This window comes from Ranitomeya variabilis, chromosome 2 (genome assembly GCF_051348905.1).
Source record: "Ranitomeya variabilis isolate aRanVar5 chromosome 2, aRanVar5.hap1, whole genome shotgun sequence".
NCBI classification, from domain to species: Eukaryota; Metazoa; Chordata; class Amphibia; order Anura; family Dendrobatidae; genus Ranitomeya; species Ranitomeya variabilis.
In genome coordinates, this window is record NC_135233.1 from 807,455,175 (window position 1) to 807,476,075 (window position 20,901).

Genomic DNA, 20,901 nt, shown 5'->3' on the forward strand with positions numbered 1-20,901 from the left:
AGAACGGCAGGGGCGCAACATGTTACGGTGCAGGGTGTGGAGGCTGCCGCTGTCTTCGCCTTGTACTTGGTAGACGGGGCCACCAGGGTACGGGTGTCCAATTATTCGATAGACTTCGGTCTCCCACTTGGGCCGGAGTTTTCCTTGCGGTTTCTTTATACGAACTAGGACCAGTTGACCCACACTCAGTAGGTCTTCTTGTACTGGAAGTGGATCAGTGTGGACCTGGTCCTGGATCTGCTGTTCCACCAGCCGGTAGACAGTTTCCATCCTTTGACGGTGTGCTTGTAGCCAGGAAGGATAGGTACCACAGGTGTCTTCATCAGGGTTAGACAGGTGTAGCTCATGGATGCCTTTGCCTGGGCGGCCAAAAAGGAGGGTGTAAGGTGTGTATCCGGTGACAGAATGGACTTGATTGTTATAGGCCCACAGCAGTTCTGGGAGGAATCGAGGCCAGTCAGGCTTTTTGTCTTCTGCTAAGGTTCGGATCAGTTGTAGGAGAGTCCGGTTGAAACGTTCACACGCGCCATTCCCTTGTGGATGATACGGGGTGGTCCTGGACTTCTTGATTCCATACATCTGTTGAAGTTCTTCAATGACTCGCCCTTCGAAACACGCCCCCTGATCAGAGTGTAGCCGTTCCGGACACCCGTAGACCCGAACGAAGTGCTGACAGATGGCCTGTGCAGCTGATTCGGCAGTCTGGTCTTTGGTAGCAACAGCGACGGCGAATTTCGTGAAGTGGTCCACCATCACCAGACAGTACTGGTAGCCACTATTCGCCGTTCCGATCAACAGATAGTCCACCATCAACAACTCGAGGGGCCTGGATGTGCTAATGGTCTGGACAGGTGCACGCTGCTCAGTAGACTTGTGGAGTTCACATGTACGACAGCTCAGGCAGACGTTTTCAACCAGCTTACGGAGTCCTGGGCAAAAAATGAATTGCTGGGTCCACCGGAGGGTCTTGTCTATGCCGAAGTGGCCGTTCCTTCTGTGGGCTTCAGCCACCATCTCATGGGCTAGCTGCACCGGGACGACAATCTGCAAACACTCTTCCAGCATATGGGATAAAAGGGCCCTGCGATACAAGACTGCATCCTTCACGATCAGCCGATCCCATTGGGCAAGTAGGGCAGAGGCCCTGGTTAATAGTCGGGCTCTTACTTCGGAGGGTGGTTTCTCTTGTGTCTTCACGTACTGTTTCAGTAAGACATGTTCAGGGTCTCGATCTTGAAGCTTGGCCCATTCTTGTTGGGACAGGGGGGACCCCACTACGGCTTCAATTCCACCTACAGCATACTGGCGGCTATCTTCTATTTGTTTAGCTAGCCGGGCAAAGTCGGGCAGTTCATCTCCCTCCAACTCTTCATCCCGGTCCCCTACCGGCGGGGATGAGGTCACTCTGGAAAGGCTGTCAGCATTCTGATTCTCCTTCCCCGCTCTGTATTTAATTTTGTATTGGAATCTAGAGAGCCTTGCCATCCAGCGCTGTTCCATTGCCCCTAGTTTGGCATTTTCTAGGTGAGCAAGAGGATTGTTGTCTGTCACGACCAGCACCTCCGCCCCTGTCAGGTAGCCAGCAAACTTCTCTGTCATAGCCCAGGTCAGAGCCAGGAGTTCCAGGCGGAAAGAGCTGTAGTTGACAGGGTTCTTTTCGGTGTCACGGAGGGATCTACTGGCATAGGCTATTACGCGTTCCTTGTTATCTTGGACTTGGGAGAGGACCGCCCCGAGACCTTGAAGGCTGGCGTCGGTGTATAACTGGAACGGCAAGGTGTAGTCTGCAAATGCCAGAATAGGGGGTGATGTCAGAGCAGCTTGAAGTGCCCGGAAGGATCTTTCTTGGCCGGGCCCCCAGCTGATGCGTCGTCCTCTGGGACTGTTCGCGGTCCCTCGGAGGGTCTCATGCAGTGGTTCCGCAAGCCGGGCAAAGTCCTTGACAAATCGGCGGTAATAGCCCGCTAGCCCCAGGAAAGCCTGGACCTCTTTGATGGTAGTTGGTTGTGGCCACTCTCGGACAGCTGCTATCTTCTCTGGAGAGGGTTGGACACCTTCGGCCGAGATCCGGTGCCCCAGGTAATCGATCTCCTGCTGGAATAGACGGCACTTGCTGGGCTTCAACTTCAGGCCGTGTTTCTTCAAGCGCTGGAACACTTTGCCAAGCTTGTTAAGATGATCCTCGAAGGTGGCGGAGTATACCACGATGTCATCAAGGTATATCAGCGTGAATTCGAAGTTGAAATCTCCCAGACAGCGTTCCATCAGTCTCTGAAAGGTCCCTGGTGCGTTACTCAAGCCGAATGGCATCCGGTCAAACTCGTACAGGCCCATGGGAAGGATGAAGGCGGTCTTTTCTCTGTCCTTCTCACTCATGGGGACCTGCCAATATCCACTGGCCAAGTCTAGAGACGAAAAATATTTGGCCTTTTTCAGGGCGGTCAGAGACTCTTCGATCCGGGGGAGTGGATAGGAGTCCCGGATCGTGCAAGCGTTCAGCCGACGGTAGTCTACGCAAAATCTCAGGGATCCATCTTTCTTTTTGACTATCACCACGGGTGCAGCCCATGGGCTCTGGCTCTCCCGCACCACTCCGGCGTGTAGCATAGATTCTAAGAGGCTTTTCACCTCCTGGTATTGTTGAGGTGGTATTTGTCGGTACCTCTCGCGAATAGGGGCAGTGTCGCCCGTGGGAATCTCGTGTTGGATACTGGTGGTGTACCCGAAGTCAGTGTCATGCTTTGCAAAGGAGTCTTGGTGTTCTCGCAGTAGTTTCTCCATTTGAGACACTTCCTGTTTGGTGTACTGGGAAGGGTCCAGTTGCACTTTTTCCAGTAGTTTTCGCCCAATGTCTTCATCATTTGCTTGAGCATTCATGGCTGAGACAGTTACCGTCCGGCCATCTTCTGTAGACGGGGTGAATTGTAAGGGTCCCATGGGGTTCACTTCCGTGGGTAGAGCATATACTCTGGCAAGTTGCGTGCCAGCCTCGAGAGCTACACCTACGTCTGCGGTGTTGTTTAGCCTGACAGGGACTCTTCCGTTCCTCACGACGGCTAGGGTGCGGGCGACTAGTGGGTTTAGCTTACCCCCACTTGGAGCCCTTGGTTCGATTAACACTTCAACTCCTTCAAGTTGTCGGTTGGTGTTAAGAGGCAGGGAAATGACTGTCTCTTTTTCAGCGGGCAAAGTAATCCGAGTACAGCGGGGCACTTTAATGGCTGCTAGGGGTAGTTGTTCCTTTGCCATCTGTTGAAGTCCAACGGTCCGGATTACGCGCTGGAACGCCAGACGAGTCGGTTTATGTTTGGTAACTTTCTGCCAGTACTTGGGCCCTTTTCTTGTCAACAACATAAGATCCAGGTCTTTCAAGATATTCATTCCGATTATTACTGGGGTCTCGGAGCCGAAGCCTTCCTTGACAATGACGATTCCTCGTTTCCCTAGGTCTTGTCCACAGGCCTTCGTATCCATCCAGGCGACTCCGGTTACTGGAATGGGTAGGTTATTAGCCGCAATTATCTTAATGGTGGTATCTGGATCACAAGCAGTTCTTGGTTTGAGGTACTTTTCATAAAACTGTTCAGAGATCGTGGTCACTTGCGACCCAGTGTCCATCAATCCTTGCACTGCAACTCCCTCCAGAATAATTTCAAGTGTAGGACTACTCGAGGCAAGAGTACTCCGTTGCTGGTTCTGTTTTTCTACACCCCGTCCTCTGTCCCCCCCTGCTGCTCGAACCTCAGCTGCAGGGGTGTCTAGTTTAACGGCGGCCATTGTGGTGAGACCTGGCGTGGCGGCTCTGCTCGTGGATGTAGCTGATATTCTGTTCGTCGTGGTAACTGATGGTTTGTTCGTTGAGGACAACGATTCGCCCTATGACGGGGGTCACCACATGACCAACACGGTCCCGCGGGACGGCTAGGCTGCATCCGCTGGTCTCTCTGCCGTTCTAGTGTTAACTGTGACACCTGTTGCTGTAAATCTGCTACCATCTGTTTCAGCTCCTCGGTGTCACTGTTGGGCTGTTTAATGTCTAATATGGATCTGCACGCAGCGCTTTGAGTCTCCACATCCATGACGGGTCCCCTAGAACGTTCTATGGCTTCCTGCTTGACTTCAGCGAAGGTGAGAGTCGGCGTCATCCGAATCAAGTCCTGTAGCGTACGGTTAAGATACTGGTCTCTCAGCCCTATAACGAATTGGTCTCTCAGTACCAGGTCACGAGGAGCTATAGTAGCCAGTTGTTCCCCTTTTGCACAGACTTGTTCAAGGAGTACCTGAAGGGCATTTGCATACTGGGGAATGTCTTCCCATTCAAGCTGTGTCCGTCTAAAGAACAGGTATCGCAGTGTTCCCTGGTACGTAGTAGGTCCATAGGTCTTTTCCAGCACCCGCACCAAATCCTCTAACACACGCTGCCCCCTGAACGTCTCCAGTCTGACTGTCGTCCATGCCTCCCCCTCTAGCGTCAGTACCGCCATTTCCGCCAAGGTCTTAGGGTCAATATTATACATTTCTCCCAGTATCCGCACTTGTTCCGCCCACTCTGGTACGGGGTAGTTTCGCCCGCCAAATTTCCTGACCTGGTTTACAATGGACACCGGCGGCGGTTTCTGACTATATACTGGGCCTGGGTGGGAATCTTGCTGGGCACAGATCCTGCCGACTACGCCAGATGAAGTGACCGAGGGCAAGTTCGCCCATGTATATCCATGATCTGGCTCAGCAAAACTTCCACACCCAGATTCCATTTTATCAAACATATCTTTACTGTTAAACATTTTCTTAACACAGCGGAACACAATTGTAGACAATACAAAAAATGCCTATTCATAGAATTAACGTGTAATAACGAACTATCCCTCACTGTCCCTATCCACACGTTACCAGTCTCTTTACTCCAGGAGGTTATCTTCCCACGTCGCAGGCCTGTCTGTCACTGCAGGGATTAAACAAAGCTCCGTCTCTCAGGTCCAGACTGTAGTCCTTGGGGTACGGCAGGTAGGGGTGGAATATTCGGCCTCTCAACAGAGGACCCGCTTACAGTTCGTGGGTTCAGGATCTGTGGAGATGTCACCGCTGAGTGAATATTCGGCCTCTCAACAGAGGACCCGTTTACAGTTCGTGGGTTCAGGATCTGGAAGTCAGCTTTCAAGGGAGAGGGATCATCCAGACAATCTGTTATATCGCATTCACAGGAGGGCACCAGCATATACAGACTTCTCTCTGCACAGACTGGCTTCCCGGGTCTTTTTACTTCTTCTCTCCCTTCTTCCTGGTCACATGACATAACAGGGGGGAGCTTAGCCAATACAGTTTGTTTCTCTGTAATCACATTCGGCATAGGTATAACTTCTGGCCACACGGGGGCAGTGTCTGTCACAGATTCTTCTATGTCAATGATAACAGAACAGTCAGAGCCGGCCAGCTCATTACATGTATATAAGGAGACAACTGTCAGTCACCCACAGCAGGTATAGAGATGCCGCTGGGGACTAGCCTTTCAACTAAATGAATGTGTAGCTTGGTGCTCAGTGACTTTAAAAGTCTGATTTTCTCTGAAACTCAAAAAACAAACAAAAAAAACTTTCAGAGTCAAATGTACACAACTGAAATCCTGCAGCTTGTGTCTGATACATGCTGCCTGTGGATCATCCAGAAATTATCAGCTGTCAGGTTTCCATTAGCATAGGGAGAACACTCGTCATTTGCATGTTAATATACAGTGGGGCAAAAAAGTATTTAGTCAGTCAGCAATAGTGCAAGTTCCACCACTTAAAAAGATGAGAGGCGTCTGTAATTTACATCATAGGTAGACCTCAACTATGGGAGACAAACTGAGAAAAAAAAATCCAGAAAATCACATTGTCTGTTTTTTTATCATTTTATTTGCATATTATGGTGGAAAATAAGTATTTGGTCAGAAACAAACAATCAAGATTTCTGGCTCTCACAGACCTGTAACTTCTTCTTTAAAAGTCTCCTCTTTCCTCCACTCATTACCTGTAGTAATGGCACCTGTTTAAACTTGTTATCAGTATAAAAAGACACCTGTGCACACCCTCAAACAGTCTGACTCCAAACTCCACTATGGTGAAGACCAAAGAGCTGTCAAAGGACACCAGAAACAAAATTGTAGCCCTGCACCAGGCTGGGAAGACTGAATCTGCAATAGCCAACCAGCTTGGAGTGAAGAAATCAACAGTGGGAGCAATAATTAGAAAATGGAAGACATTCAAGACCACTGATAATCTCCCTCGATCTGGGGCTCCACGCAAAATCCCACCCCGTGGGGTCAGAATGATCACAAGAACGGTGAGCAAAATCCCAGAACCACGCGGGGGGACCTAGTGAATGAACTGCAGAGAGCTGGGACCAATGTAACAAGGCCTAACATAAGTAACACACTACGCCACCATGGACTCAGATCCTGCAGTGCCAGACGTGTCCCACTGCTTAAGCCAGTACATGTCCGGGCCCGTCTGAAGTTCGCTAGAGAGCATTTGGATGATCCAGAGGAGTTTTGGGAGAATGTCCTATGGTCTGATGAAACCAAACTGGAACTGTTTGGTAGAAACACAACTTGTCGTGTTTGGAGGAAAAAGAATACTGAGTTGCATCCATCCAACACCATACCTACTGTAAAGCATGGTGGTGGAAACATCATGCTTTGGGGCTGTTTCTCTGCAAAGGGGCCAGGACGACTGATCCGGGTACATGAAAGAATGAATGGGGCCATGTATCGTGAGATTTTGAGTGCAAACCTCCTTCCATCAGCAAGGGCATTGAAGATGAAACGTGGCTGGGTCTTTCAACATGACAATGATCCAAAGCACACCGCCAGGGCAACGAAGGAGTGGCTTCGTAAGAAGCATTTCAAGGTCCTGGAGTGGCCTAGCCAGTCTCCAGATCTCAACCCTATAGAAAACCTTTGGAGGGAGTTGAAAGTCCGTTTTGCCAAGCGAAAAGCCAAAAACATCACTGCTCTAGAGGAGATCTGCATGGAGGAATGGGCCAACATACCAACAACAGTGTGTGGCAACCTTGTGAAGACTTACAGAAAACGTTTGACCTCTGTCATTGCCAACAAAGGATGTATTACAAAGTATTGAGATGAAATTTTGTTTCTGACCAAATACTTATTTTCCACCAGAATATGCAAATAAAATGATAAAAAAACAGACAATGTGATTTTCTGGATTTTTTTTTCTCAGTTTGTCTCCCATAGTTGAGGTCTACCTATGATGTAAATTACAGACGTCTCTCATCTTTTTAAGTGGTGGAACTTGCACTATTGCTGACTGACTAAATACTTTTTTGCCCCACTGTAACTGTTCTTCATTCTTATTAATTTTAGCTTTCATACTGGAGTAATATGATTTTTTTATTGTTTTATTTTTAATGGTGCGAAAGGGGGGTGATTAGTGTTGAGCATTCCGATGCTGCAAGTATCGGGTATCGGCCGATACTTGCTGTATCGGAATTCCGATACCGGGATTCCGATACTCTTGTGGTATCGGGTATCGGGTATCGGAACAACATTAATGTTAAAATGTGTAAAATAGAGAATTAAAATAAAAAATATCGCTATACTCACCTGTCCGACGCAGCCGGGACCTCAGCGCAGGAACCGGCAGCGTTGTTTGTTTAAAATTCCCGCTTTTACATGGTTACGCGAAGTCCCGGCTTGTGATTGGTCAGGGCGGCCATGTTGCCGGGCCGCGGACCAATCACAGCAAGCCGTGACGAAAATACGTCACGGCTTGCTGTGATTGGTCCGCGTCCCGGCAACATGGCCGCCATTAACCAATCACAAGCCGTGACGTCACGGGAGGCTGGAAACGCGCTCATTTTAAAAAGGGCGCGTGTCCAGCCTCCCGTGACGTCACGGCTTGTGATTGGTTGCGTCGCGGTCAACCAATCACAAGCCGGGAGGCTGGACACGCGCCCATTTCAAAATGAGCGCGTCCAGCCTCCCGGCTTGTGATTGGTTGATCGCGGCGCAACCAATCACAAGCCGTGACGTCACGGGAGGCTGGACACGCGCCCATTTCAAAATGAGCGCGTCCAGCCTCCCGGCTTGTGATTGGTTGATCGCGGCGCAACCAATCACAAGCCGTGACGTCACGGGAGGCTGGACACGCGCCCATTTTAAAATGAGCGCGTGTCCAGCCTCCCGTGACGTCCCGGCTTGTGATTGGTCAGGGCGGCCATATTGCCGGGACGCGGACCAATCACAGCAAGCCGTGACGTAATTTCGTCACGGCTTGCTGTGATTGGTCCGCGTCCCGGCAACATGGCCGACCTGACCAATCACAAGCCGGGAATTCACGTAACCAAGTAATAGCGCGATTTTTAAACAAACAACGCTGCCGGTTCCCTCGCTGAAGTCCCGGCTGCGTCGGACAGGTGAGTATAGCGATATTTTTTATTTTAATTCTTTCTTTTACACATTTATATGGTTCCCAGGGCCTGAAGGAGAGTTTCCTCTCCTTCAGACCCTGGGAACCATCAGGGATACCGTCCGATACATGAGTCCCATTGACTTGTATTGGTATCGGGTATCGGTATCGGATTGGATTCCGATACTGTGACGGTATCGGCCGATACTTTCCGATACCGATACTTTCAAGTATCGGACGGTATCGCTCAACACTAGGGGTGATGTGAACTTTTATATTTCTTTTATTTTTAAAAAAATTTTAAAATCATTTTTTTTCACTCCTCACATGCTTCAATAGTCTCCATGGGAGACTAGAAGCTGCCATAACCGAATTGTCTCTGCTACATACAAGCGATGATTAGATCATCTGTATGTAGCAGAATTGCTGACTTGCTATGAGCACTGATCATGGTTCTCTAAATTGGACTTCAGTGGAGCCTATAATCTGATTAAGATCTAGGAGAGGGATGAGTGGAAGACGGCCTTTAACACTCCTGAAGGACATTATGAAAACTTTGTCATGCACTTTGGTTTGACTAATGCCCCCGCCCTTTTCCAACATTCTGTTAAAGACATTTTTCATCACATTGTGGTACTTCTTGACGATATCTTAATATACTCACCTGATCTCATGTCACATCAGGTACACGTCCGGCATGTGTTACAGGTTTTGCAGGATAATAAACTGCACACCAAATTAGAAAAATGTGTACTTGTTGTACAATAGGTTCAGTTCCTGGGTTTCCTAGTGTTTGCTGCAGGTTTCCAGATGGACCATGATAAGGTCCATGCAGTTCTGGAATGGGATCTGCCAGAAAAAAAAACATTACAACACTTTTTGGGGTTTGCTAACTACTATTAAAAGTTTATTAAAAAACTTCTTGTCGATTGTCAAACCGCTCAATGACATTACTAAGAAAGGTATGGACTTCTTGAGGTGGTCCGACTGCAAACATCAGGTATTTTCTTCCTTGATGAAATGCTTTTCCACTTCTCCTGTACTCATTTAACTTGATGCTTCTCATCCATTAATTTTTTTATTTGATGCATTTAAAGTGGAGGTCGGGGCTGTGTTGGCCCAAGGATTGTCCCCTGGTAAGTGGCATCCATGTGCCTTCTTCTCTAAAAAATTATCGTCTTCAGAAAGGAACGACAGTATGATGTAGGTAATAGAGAACTTTTGTTAATCAAGTTGGCTTTTGAGGAGTGGTGTCATATTTTTTAGGGGCAGTCCACCCTCTCACTGTCATTACTGATCACAAAAATCTGTTGTAACTCAAATCCGCACAACATCTTATTACTGGACAAGATAGATGGTTTTTGTTTTTTTACCAGGTTTAATTTTCTTGTCACTTGCCGTAATCAGATTAAGAATGTCAAAGCGGATGCTTTGTCTTGAAGTTTCTGGGACACTCTAAGAAATAGCTGTACCATTGGTTTGCTGACAAAATCAATGTAACATTGAGCTTGAGCTATTAGTATACCTGGAATGTAGACTAGAGGGATCTAGGTTGTTAGGGGTCGAGTTCCCACCTCTGCACAGGGGGAATCTCGGGCCATCTCCGCTGCGGTCTCCCATTCTTCTCCTGCCGCAGTGGAGGCTGCTCAGCGGAGACGTCGGTCCCAGCGTCTCACTCAATCTGACTCTGTTAGGAGGATTACTGCTGCTTTTCCAGCTTCCAGCGAAAGTGGGATTCATTTTGTCTCTTTTGTCGGGCAGGGTGTTGGAGTGGGCAACGATCTCTTATAGATCTCTTGCCTGGAGCAGAACCTCCTCGGGGATGTGTCTATCCCCTCTCTCTCCCGGAAACGGAGGCTATGTCCCTATGCATCCAGGAGAATTTGGCAAGAGGGTTCATTAGGAAGTCAGTGTCACCTGCAGGGGCAAGGTTCTTTTTCGTTCAGAAGAAGAACGGAGAGTTATGTCCTTGCATAGATTACAGGGGTCTTAACGCCATCACCGTTAAGAATAAATACCCGCTGCCCCTGATTTCTGAGCTTTTTGATAGGATACGGGGAGCAAGGGTATTTACCAAATTAGATTTGCGGGGTGCTTATAACCTGATTTGCATCCGTGGGGGGGACAAATGAAAGACGGCGTTTGACACCAGAGATGGGCACTATGAATATCTGGTGATGCCATGCGGGCTCTGTAATGCTCCAGCCGTTTTCCATGACTTTGCCAATGACATCTTCCGGGATATGCTCTCCACCTCGGTTGTAGTCTATCTGGATGATATTCACATCTTTTCTCCAGATATTGACTCCCACCAGAGAGATATTGGCAGTCTTCGACCTCTTACGGGCAAACTCTCTCTATGCAAAGTTGGAGAAGTGTATGTTTGAGCAGGAGTCTTTACCTTTCCTGGGCTATATCATCTCAGCCCAGGGATTGGCTATGGATCCTGTCAAATTACAGGCTGTGATGGACTGGCAAGAACCCCATTCTCTTAAAGCGGTGCAGCGCTTCATGGGGTTCATTAATTATTACTGCCAGTTCATTCCCCACTTCTCAACTTTGGTAGCTCCCTTGGTAGCCCTCACCAAGAAGGGAGCAAATCCCAAATTGTGGTCTGAAGAGGTCTCCAGGGCCTTCTCTTCTATTAAGTCTCATTTTGCTAGCGCTCCCATTCTACATCGTCCCGATGTAGATAAGCCATTTATCATGGAGTTGGATGCCTCATCCGTTGGTGCAGGAGCAGTCCTCTTCCAAAAGGATGCTCAAGGTCGGAAGCATCCTTGCTTCTTCTTCTCCAAGACCTTCACACCAAAGGAGAGGAACTATTCCAACTGGGACCAGGAGTTGCTAGCGATGAAGTTGGCTTTCTCTGAGTGGAGACATCTCTTGGAGGGGGCTCGTTTTCCCTTTCAAGTCTTCACAGACCACAAAAATTTATTATATTTGCAAACAGCTCAGCGGCTAAATTCTCGCCAGGCCAGATGGTCCTTGTTCTTCTCCTGGTTCCATTTCACCCTCCATTATCTCGCTGGGGAGAAGAACATTCGTGCTGATGCCCTTTCTCGCTCTGTTGTGTCATCTGAGGAGGAGGAAGGAGAGCCTCGGCTTATTGTCCCTTCCGAGAGTCTGAGAACCGTAGCTCCGGTTTTGCTAGAGTCTGTGCCTCCGGGCAAGACTTGTGTACCCATTAATTTGCGACCGGAGGTTCTCTCTTGGGCTCATTCGTCCAGGGTGGGTGGGCACTTTGGGACAAAGAGGACGTCTGATCTGTTGGCGAGGACATACTGGTGGCCACATATGGTCCGTGATGTCAGAGTTTATATTCAGGCATGTGTCTCCTGTGCCAAAAATAAGTCTCCTCGACAATGGCCAGCTGGGTTACTCTATCCCTTGCCGGTGGCAGACAGGCCCTGGGAAATGGTCGGGATGGACTTTGTGGTGGGTTTTCCCAAGTCTTGTGGCTGTACCATCATTTGGGTTATCACTGATCATTTTTCCAAAATGGTGCATTTGGTGCCGCTTCCATGGTTACCTTCTGCATGGGCCTTGGCAGCGTTGTTCATAAAACACATCTTCCGCCTACACGGTATGCCAGACAAAATTGTCAGTGACCGGGGTCCCGAGTTTGTGTCTCGGTTCTGGAGAGAGCTTTGTTGTCTTCTCAGCATTGAGTTAAATCTCTTTTCCACATATCATCCCGAGACGAATGGGTTGGTAGAGAGGGCCAACCAGACCTTGGTCAAATATCTGCAACATTTTGTCTCAGCCAGGCAGTATGACGGGGCATCCTTGCTACCGTGGGCGGAGTTTGCGCTGAACAATGCTGTAGCCGACTCCACTGGACAAACCCCATTCCTCCTCAACTATGGTCAGCATCCGCGGGTACCTGTGCCTATGCCCGTGTCTTCCGCTGACTCCAGGGTGGCAGACTGGGCTGTGGAAGCACGGGATATTTGGGACTGCACTCAGGATGCCATTCGGGCCTCCAAGGAAAGAATGAGGTTCTCCGCCGATGCACATCGGCGCCCTGCTCCGACCTTTGCTCCTGGTGACTTGGTGTGGCTCTCCGCCCGTAACATTAGGCTGCGAGTTGAGTCCACTAAGTTTGCACCTCGCTACTTGGGTCCTTTCAAGGTCCTCGAACAGGTTAACCCTGTGGTCTATCGTTTAGCCCTTCCGCCACGCCTGGGTATCACCGACACCTTTCATGTGTCCCTCTTGAAACCCGTATACATGTCCCGGTTTTCCGAGTCATCTGCTGGGACATCGGGTTCGTCTACAGATGACTACAGAGTGAACACTATTTTGGGGTGCAAGGTGGTACCTGGCAAAAATTTTTATTTGGTGGACTGGAAGGGTTATGGTCCTGAAGACAGGTCTTGGGAGCCTGCTGAGCACATTCGGACTCCGCAGCTCATTGCTGCCTTCAAGCATAGCGAGGTCCAAGGAGGGGGCCCTAGGAGGGGGGGGTAATGTTAGGGGTCAAGTTCCCGCCTCTGCACAGGGGGAATCTCGGGCCATCTCCGCTGCGGTCTCCCATTCTTCTCCTGCCGCAGTGGAGGCTGCTCAGCGGAGACGTCGGTCCCAGCGTCTCGCTCCATCTGACTCTGTTAGGAGGATTACTGCTGCTTTTCCAGCTTCTGCCATTGAAGTCAGTGCTGGGCAGCGGCGAGAAGACACTTTTGGGACTAAGTCCTGCTTTTCTCCTCCTGAGCATGCCCAGGGTAAGATCTCTCATTGGAGATCAAGGGTCACATGCTTGGATACTGCAGCAAAGCCCATTGGTCCTCCAGGAAGGTCCTGAAGGTGCTCAGGCTTTGTGGAAGCTTCTCATTGGTCCTTCTAGGAAGGTCTTGTTCTGGCTGCAGCTATAAAAGGCTCGCATGGCCGCACGGCCATGCGCTAGTATCTTTCTAAGTTATGTGCTTTGCGCCAGTGTGGTCATGTAAGATTGTGTTCAGGGACCCGGCTGAAATAAGCCCCTAGAATGCTGGCACCTCCGGCGAGGAGTTTGTGTGTTTGTGTGTATTTAGGGACCTGGCTGAAATAAGCCCCTAGAATGCTGGCACCTCAGGAGTTTTGTGTGCATGCATGACCACTGACTGCTCTCTGTTGGGCAGTTAGCCTGTGCTCCTGTGAAGTCTAACAGGGCACAGAGCTTTGCTTTCACGGCTGCTCTGTGAGTTAACAGAGCTAGCCAATACTGCCATATAGTGCTGCCATTTGCTAGCAGCAGGTTTTCCTGCATGGTGGACCCCGGGCTGCGAATGCATCAATAACAATAAAAAACTATATTTTCTCGGTGCGTTCAGCTAGCCCTAACATAGGTACTGTACATTATGCCACCTTCCGCCATAATCACTGAAGTAGGAATGGTGTGACACTCCCTCGTGATGGCCGGGCTGTTCTTGGTGTTGTACAGGTATCCTCATCAAATTCAAAGAATGGTCCTTCATTGTCCATTCTCTACTGAAAGTGAAATTAGACTTCATATACCAAGGAAAAGTTATCAGTGTCTACACAAACCAACAGAATTTGCGCAAAATTTAGCTATGTGCCAGATGTCCAGCTACAGGGGTTCCATAGACATCAAACCACCATTCTGAAAGGCTATCATTGTACAGAGCAAGATGGCAATGGAGGTTGGAATGGATAATCTATCCTCTTCAGTGATTAGTTTTGCTTTTGTTTTTGGAGTAATAATAGCTGGAGATAGGTCTGGAGACGACATAAGCAATGACATGAAAAGGCCTTGATGAGGGAACAAGAAAGTGTCTCAGAACTAGTGTTGAGCATTCTGATACCGCAAGTATCGGGTATCGGCCGATACTTGCGGGTATCAGAATTCCGATACCGAGATCCGATACTTTTGTGGTATTGGGTATCGGTATCGAAACAACATTAATGTGTAAAATAAAGAATTAAAATAAAAAATATTGCTATGCTCACCTCTCCGACGCAGCCTGGACCTCACCGAGGGAGCCGGCAGCGTTCTGTGCTTAAAATGCGCGCTTTTACTTCCTTCCGTGACGTCACGGCTTCTGATTGGTCGCGTGCCGCCCATGTGGCCGCGACGCGACCAATCACAGCAAGCCGTGACGTAATTTTCAGGTCCTGGATGCCTAATTCTAGGCATTCAGGATTTTAAAATTGCGTTCCGGCTTGTGATTGGTCGCGTCGCGGTCACATGGGCGACGCAACCAATCACAAGCCATGACGTCACGGGAGGCAGGAAACGCGCGCATTTTAAAATTACGTCACGGCTTGTGATTGGTTGCGTGCCGCCCATGTGACCGCGACGCGACCAATCACAGCAAGCCGTGATGTAATTTCAGGTCCTGAATGCCTATTTCTGCATTCAGGACCTGAAATTACGTCACGGCTTGCTGTGATTGGTCGCGTCGCGGTCACATGGGCGGCACGCAACCAATCACAAGCCGTGACGTAATTTTAAAATGCGCGCGTTTCCTGCCTCCCGTGACGTCACGGCTTGTGATTGGTCGCGTCGCCCATGTGACCGCGACGCGACCAATCACAAGCCGGAACGCAATTTGAAAATCCTGAATGCCTAGAATTAGGCATCCAGGACCTGAAAATTACGTCACGGCTTGCTGTGATTGGTCGCGTCGCGGCCACTTGGGCGGCACGCGACCAATCACAAGCCGTGACATCACGGAAGGAAGTAAAAGCGTGCATTTTAAGCACAGAACGCTGCCGGTTCCCTCGGTGAGGTCCAGGGTCCGTCAGAGGGTGAGTATAGCAATATTTTTTATTTTAATTCTTTATTTTACACATTAATATGGATCCCAGGGCCTGAAGGAGAGTTTCCTCTCCTTCAGACCCTGGGAACCATCAGGAATACCGTCCGATACTTGAGTCCCATTGACTTGTATTGGTATCGGGTATCGGTATCGGATTAGATCCGATACTTTGCCGGTATCGGCCGATACTTTCCGATACCGATACTTTCAAGTATCAGACGGTATCGCTCAACACTACTCAGAACCCAATTTTCAACATGATACCAATGGGCATGTTGTTGCTGCTATGGTGAGCAACTTGAGTTGCCTAAATGCATTGGTATGGCCTGCAGAAAACTCCACACTTGACTTCCATTGAGGACATCTGGAATGTCATTGAAATTCTCTGCAGTGAAATTCTCCCAGTGAACTGCAGTGAACTCGCCTCTGCACCATGAGACCGGCAATAACCTAAATGACTTCACTGCTAGTCACTGATGCTGCGAGCTCATTTAGCAGTGGTGGTCAGCCTGGATGGTCACATATTAGCTCTGTCCAGATTGAAAACAGTTTATCCCCCAAACATAGATCACGGCGTGGGACAGATCAATGGACATATTGTTGTTTTTTTATTTTTGTTTTATTACAGGAGACGAGGGATTCAGTGGAATTAGGGGTTAGGTGAGTATAACTGTGTTTGCTATTTTTAAATAAAAAGTAAAAGTGTTTTGTTTTATTTCAAATTAAAGACTTCATTCTGGCTGTGTCTTTATTTACAATATAACGATAGCATTAGTAATGGATGGTTCTGTTATAGACGCCTCTCCATTAGTAATCCGTGGGCTTGATGTCACCTGATAATACAAAGGGGGATATCAACCCCGCAAATATCAAGCTCACTTGCCACCGCTACAGGGCAAGTGGGAAGAGCCCACATCTAATAGATGTGCCTTTTCTGGGCAGTTGCAGGCTGCTATATTTAGGCTGGAGGAGCAATGTCCCCCAGCTGTCTGCTTTAGCTTGGCTGGTTGTCAAAAATAGGTGGGACCCCACGTTGTTTTTTCAAATTATTTATTTAAATATTAAAAAAATTAGAGTGATTGCAGCCCACGGCTGTGAGTTTTGCCTGGCTGGTTATCAAAAATGCAGCGAATCTCAAGGCTGTTTTTTTTTTTGAAGGGAACCTGTCACCCTCCTCAGGTGTTTGTAACTAAAAGAGCCACCTTGTGCAGCACAAATGCTGCATTCTGACAAGATGGCTCTTTTAGTTATGATGCCTGCACACGCTGAAATAAACATTTATAAAATGTGCCCCCTCATACCCTGAAATCATCCCGGGGGCGGGACTTTCCTTCCTAATCAGACGCAGCACAGCCGTCACTCCGGGCCTGTGCGCACCAGGCGCCACCTCCTCTTGCAGCATTATCGTCCCCGGCGCCTGCACATTAAGTTTTTTTTCAGGCATGCACAGTTGTGCTGCTCTTTGTACTTACAGCGCAGGTGCCGGGGATGATAGTGCAGCAAGAGAAGGCAGCGCCCGGCACGCATAATTTTTCTCCTTACTGCTCAGATAAAGTCATGTAGACTGTGATGTGCATGAGTTTCTGAGCATTTCAGTCCTATATCTTACCCCCAAACAGCCAAACTAATCCCTGGCTGCTAAGTATTTGCAATTTGCCTTTTTTATTACATACTAACACTTAAGTTATTCTTGAACTGCTAAGGAACCAAGGTTTCTGGGTTCCCTTTCAGGTATACTATTAGAGGTTTCATTGTGTATCTTATTTACCTATATTGGTAGATATTGTTAGTAGAGATTGATGGACACCTGAATGTTCAGGTCTGGTGGGTTTGGCCAAACAGTTACAAAAAGTTCGGGTTAGGGTACCAGAACAGTAACCGGACCTGTACCGGACCAGTAACCGGACCCGTACCGGAACCCCGACCAAACGAATGGGGGGCCCAAATATCCAGTAATTGCCACTCAGTCATGTGCATGACAGCATGGCAAACACCGCTTCTGAGCACCGATAAAATCATCACCGCTGGTCAGACACCCGCGGTTCCCACTCTGTCAAAAGACAGAGTGAGTGTGCAGTTGCAATCGGAGGTATAAAATTAACCGCCGGTCACTGGGGTCAGCTGATGGGACTTCTGCTCCTATCAGCCAACGCTTGCTGCTGCTAATAAAAGTGAGAGCAAGAGTAGCAACTGCACTGCAAATAAATAATTTAAAGGGAACCTGTCACCCCCCTCAGGTATTTGTAACTAAAAGAGCCACCTCTTTCGGAAGTGAACACAATCCTTCCATTTTATCTCTACAGCATTCTTTACTGTTTCTAACTATGCCTCCTTCTTGAATAAGCACATCACCTAAAAAATATTTTTTTGTAATAAAAAGGTCAAAATATAGTCCTAAAATGCAATAGTGAAAATAAAGCATGCTTCTTTGTAAGTATCAGTCTAATATATATTTTTATATAGAAGAACACAGCTCATGCACAAAGCTTTTCCTATCACTGCTACAAATTGTACAAAAGTAGAAAGAAACGCACCAAGACTTGCACATATAAATTCAGCAGAGATAGCAGAAATGTCAAAATGGTATTATGCCTATATTTTCTGACAGGTCACTATGATTATATTGCGTTTTCAAAGTAAAGTAATATTTATTCAGATACTCGTGAAAGCTGACTTACTTTGATAAGACGGGTTACAAGAACAATAATGTAAAATTCATACAGAATAACATATATGTAAGCAATCAGTAAAATAAATGAGACAAAATCATATTTAACTTACATCTTTCCCTTGAGAACCAGGAAGACCACTTTCTCCTTTTTCCCCTTTTTCTCCCTTAAAAATGGAAATATATCAATTAAGAAATGAAGGACATTCCTAATTTAATATTCAATACTGGTGATACGAAAAAATTAACTTTGGGTCTTTAGCTGGTAAATTAAGAATACAGTATATAACATATAATGTTATATTTCAGAAGTTTCCAGTTATTTATGATTTGTAAAAGAACATTGCACTGGTTATAACTTTAGCCACAAAAATGGTTATGCATTTATAATTATAATGCATTATTCTGTAAGTGTTGCATATAAGTTCTGCACTCTTAAGAGAGATTTTCCAGAAGAAATATAAATAACTTTTTTAATGTATATAGATGACATGGAGTTTCACAAAACTGTTGCGACGTTTGCCATTTTCACATCAGTTTTGCCCAGCTAAAAATGGGTGGAACTAGGGTGGGTTAGGGATGTAGAAGGATGTGGGACCCCACTCATTAATTCTTTGACTAGAGTAACATTGTGGGGAGGTGAACATAGAGACGCATACCATTTCGCCTCTTAATGAATCAGGGACCTTGTACTTCATCCCATCCCTTCATCAACATGGCATTTAAAATGCTGATTTTGATGAATCAGGGTCTAAGACTTTGGTTAGATTACTGCAATGTGCTCCTGATAACACATCCTACTATAATTCCTATAAAATTGAGTGGTATCATATCAGCAACATATTTTATTATACATACATGCATAAGCTGTTACCACCAGTTAGGATATAAACACTGATGTGGATGGTGATTTGGCTGCTATGATCAGTTGCCATGTATATATGATGGCTAAATGGTCATGACTGGAAAAACCTCTGAACGAATATAATCTGGAAAACTGTTAAAACTTCTCTGCATAGCTACCTCTGAACATGACACAGAGCATGTATGCAGCTCTCTGTCTTGAGGTGCCAATATATGTAGGATAACTGTGGGCTAACAGCTATTTCTCCTACAACTGCCACATACATTTAAATGCTGTTTGGTCAAACGTCAAGGTACACTGCTCAAAAAAATAACGGGAACACTAAAATCCCACATCATAGATATCACTGAATGAAATATTCCAGTTGTAAATTTGTATTAATTGTATAGTGGAGTGTGTTGAGAACAATAAAACCTAAAAATTATCGACGTAAATCACAACTAATATCCCACAGCGGTCTGGAGCTGGAATGATGCTCAAAATCAAAGTGGAAAATGAAGTCACAGGCTGATACAACTTCAGTGGAAATGCCTCAAGACAAGGAAATGATGCTCAGTGGTGTGTGTGGCCTCCACGTGCCTGTATGACCTCCCTACAACACCTGGGCATGCTCCTGATGAGGCGGCAGATGGTCTCCTGAGAGATTTCCTCCCAGACCTGGACTAAAGCATCTGCCAACTTTTAAACAGTCTGTGGTGCAACCTGACGTTGGTGGGTGGTGCGAGACATGATGTCTCAGATGTGTTCAATCGGATTCAGGTCTAGGGAATGGGCAGGCCAGTCCATAGCGTCAATGCCTTCATCTTGCAGGAACTGCTGGCACACTCCAGCCACATGAGATCTGGCATTGTCCTGCATTAGAAGGAACACAGGGCCAACCGCACCAGCATATGGTCTCACAAGGAGTCTGAGGATCTCATCTCGGTACCTAATAGCAGTCAGGTTACCTCTGGTAAGCACATGGAGTGCTGTGCGGCCCTCCAAAGAAATGCCACCCCACACCATTACTGACCCACTGCCAAATCGGTCATGCTAAAGGATATTGCAGGCAGCAGATCGCTCTCCATGGAGTCTCCAGACTCTGTCACGTCTGTCACGTGTGCTTAGTGTTAACCTGCTTTCATCTGTGAAGAGCACGGGAGCCAGTGGCCAATCCTGGTGTTATGTGGCAAATGTCAAGCGTCCTGCATGGTGTTGGGCTGTGAGCACAACCTCCATCTGTGGACATCGGGGACTCAGACCATCCTCATGGAGTTGGTTTCTAACCGTTTGTGCAGACACATGCACATTTGTGGCCTGCTGGAGGTCATTTTGCAGGGCTCTGGCAGTGCTCTTCCTGTTCCTCCTTGCACAAAGGCTGAGGTAGCAGTCCTGCTGCTGACAGACACAGCAAACCTTCTTGCCACAGCACACATTGATGTGCCATCCTGGATGAGCACATCCCACATTCAAAAGTGACCAAAACATTAGCCAGAAAGCACTGGTACTGAGATGTGGTCTGTAGTTCCCACCTGCAGAACCACTCCTTTATTGAGTTTGTCTTGATAACTTCCAATAATGTCCATCTGTTGTCTATTCCATTGCACAACAGCATGTGAAATTGATTGTCTGTAAAGCGCTGCGGAATATGTTGGCGCTATATAAATAAAGATTATTATTATTATTATTATTATTATTATTGTCAACATTGTTGCTTCCTAAATGGATAGTTTGATTTCACAGAAGTTTGATTTCTTGGAGTTACAGTATATTCTGTTGTTTAAGTGTTCCCTTTAGTTTTTTTGAGCAGTGTATTTTGGAATGGGAAAGAGGATTAAACTGCCGTGAAACCCGTTAGGCAGCAACTGACTAGGAAAAATAATATCTGTGACTATCCTAAGTGAAGCAAAAACAGGAAAATTGGAAAAGCAGCTCGCTGTAAATATGTAAAATCCATTATGCAGGCAACCATATACTAACAAAAAGTCTATAGATGTAAAAAATGTTATAACTTTATTCTGTCAATAAAAATTCATTAAAAAAATATATGAAACAAATGCAACAAGTTTCAAATAAAATCTGGCGTTCTTTGTTATTACCATTAGTTTTGAGGAAGAATGCTTGGTTGCACTCAAAACACGCCATCTTTGTGCTTCCTGCCTCCCTATTTCATATATTTTTGGAATGGATTTATAATGACCAAAAGTTGTAATATTTTTTACC

The 20,901-nt window shown here is 47.0% G+C and overlaps 1 protein-coding gene across 2 annotated transcripts in view; it reads right to left on the bottom strand.

Moving 5' to 3' along the window:
- Positions 1 to 20,901, bottom strand: part of COL19A1 (collagen type XIX alpha 1 chain) — a 1,614,879-nt gene that overhangs the window by 1,108,435 nt on the left and 485,543 nt on the right. For both annotated transcript variants that reach the window (XM_077289962.1, XM_077289964.1), the window contains exon 13: positions 17,948 to 18,001. In XM_077289962.1, coding sequence (XP_077146077.1) covers positions 17,948 to 18,001 — 54 coding nt within the window. The remainder of the gene's footprint in view (positions 1 to 17,947; positions 18,002 to 20,901) is intronic.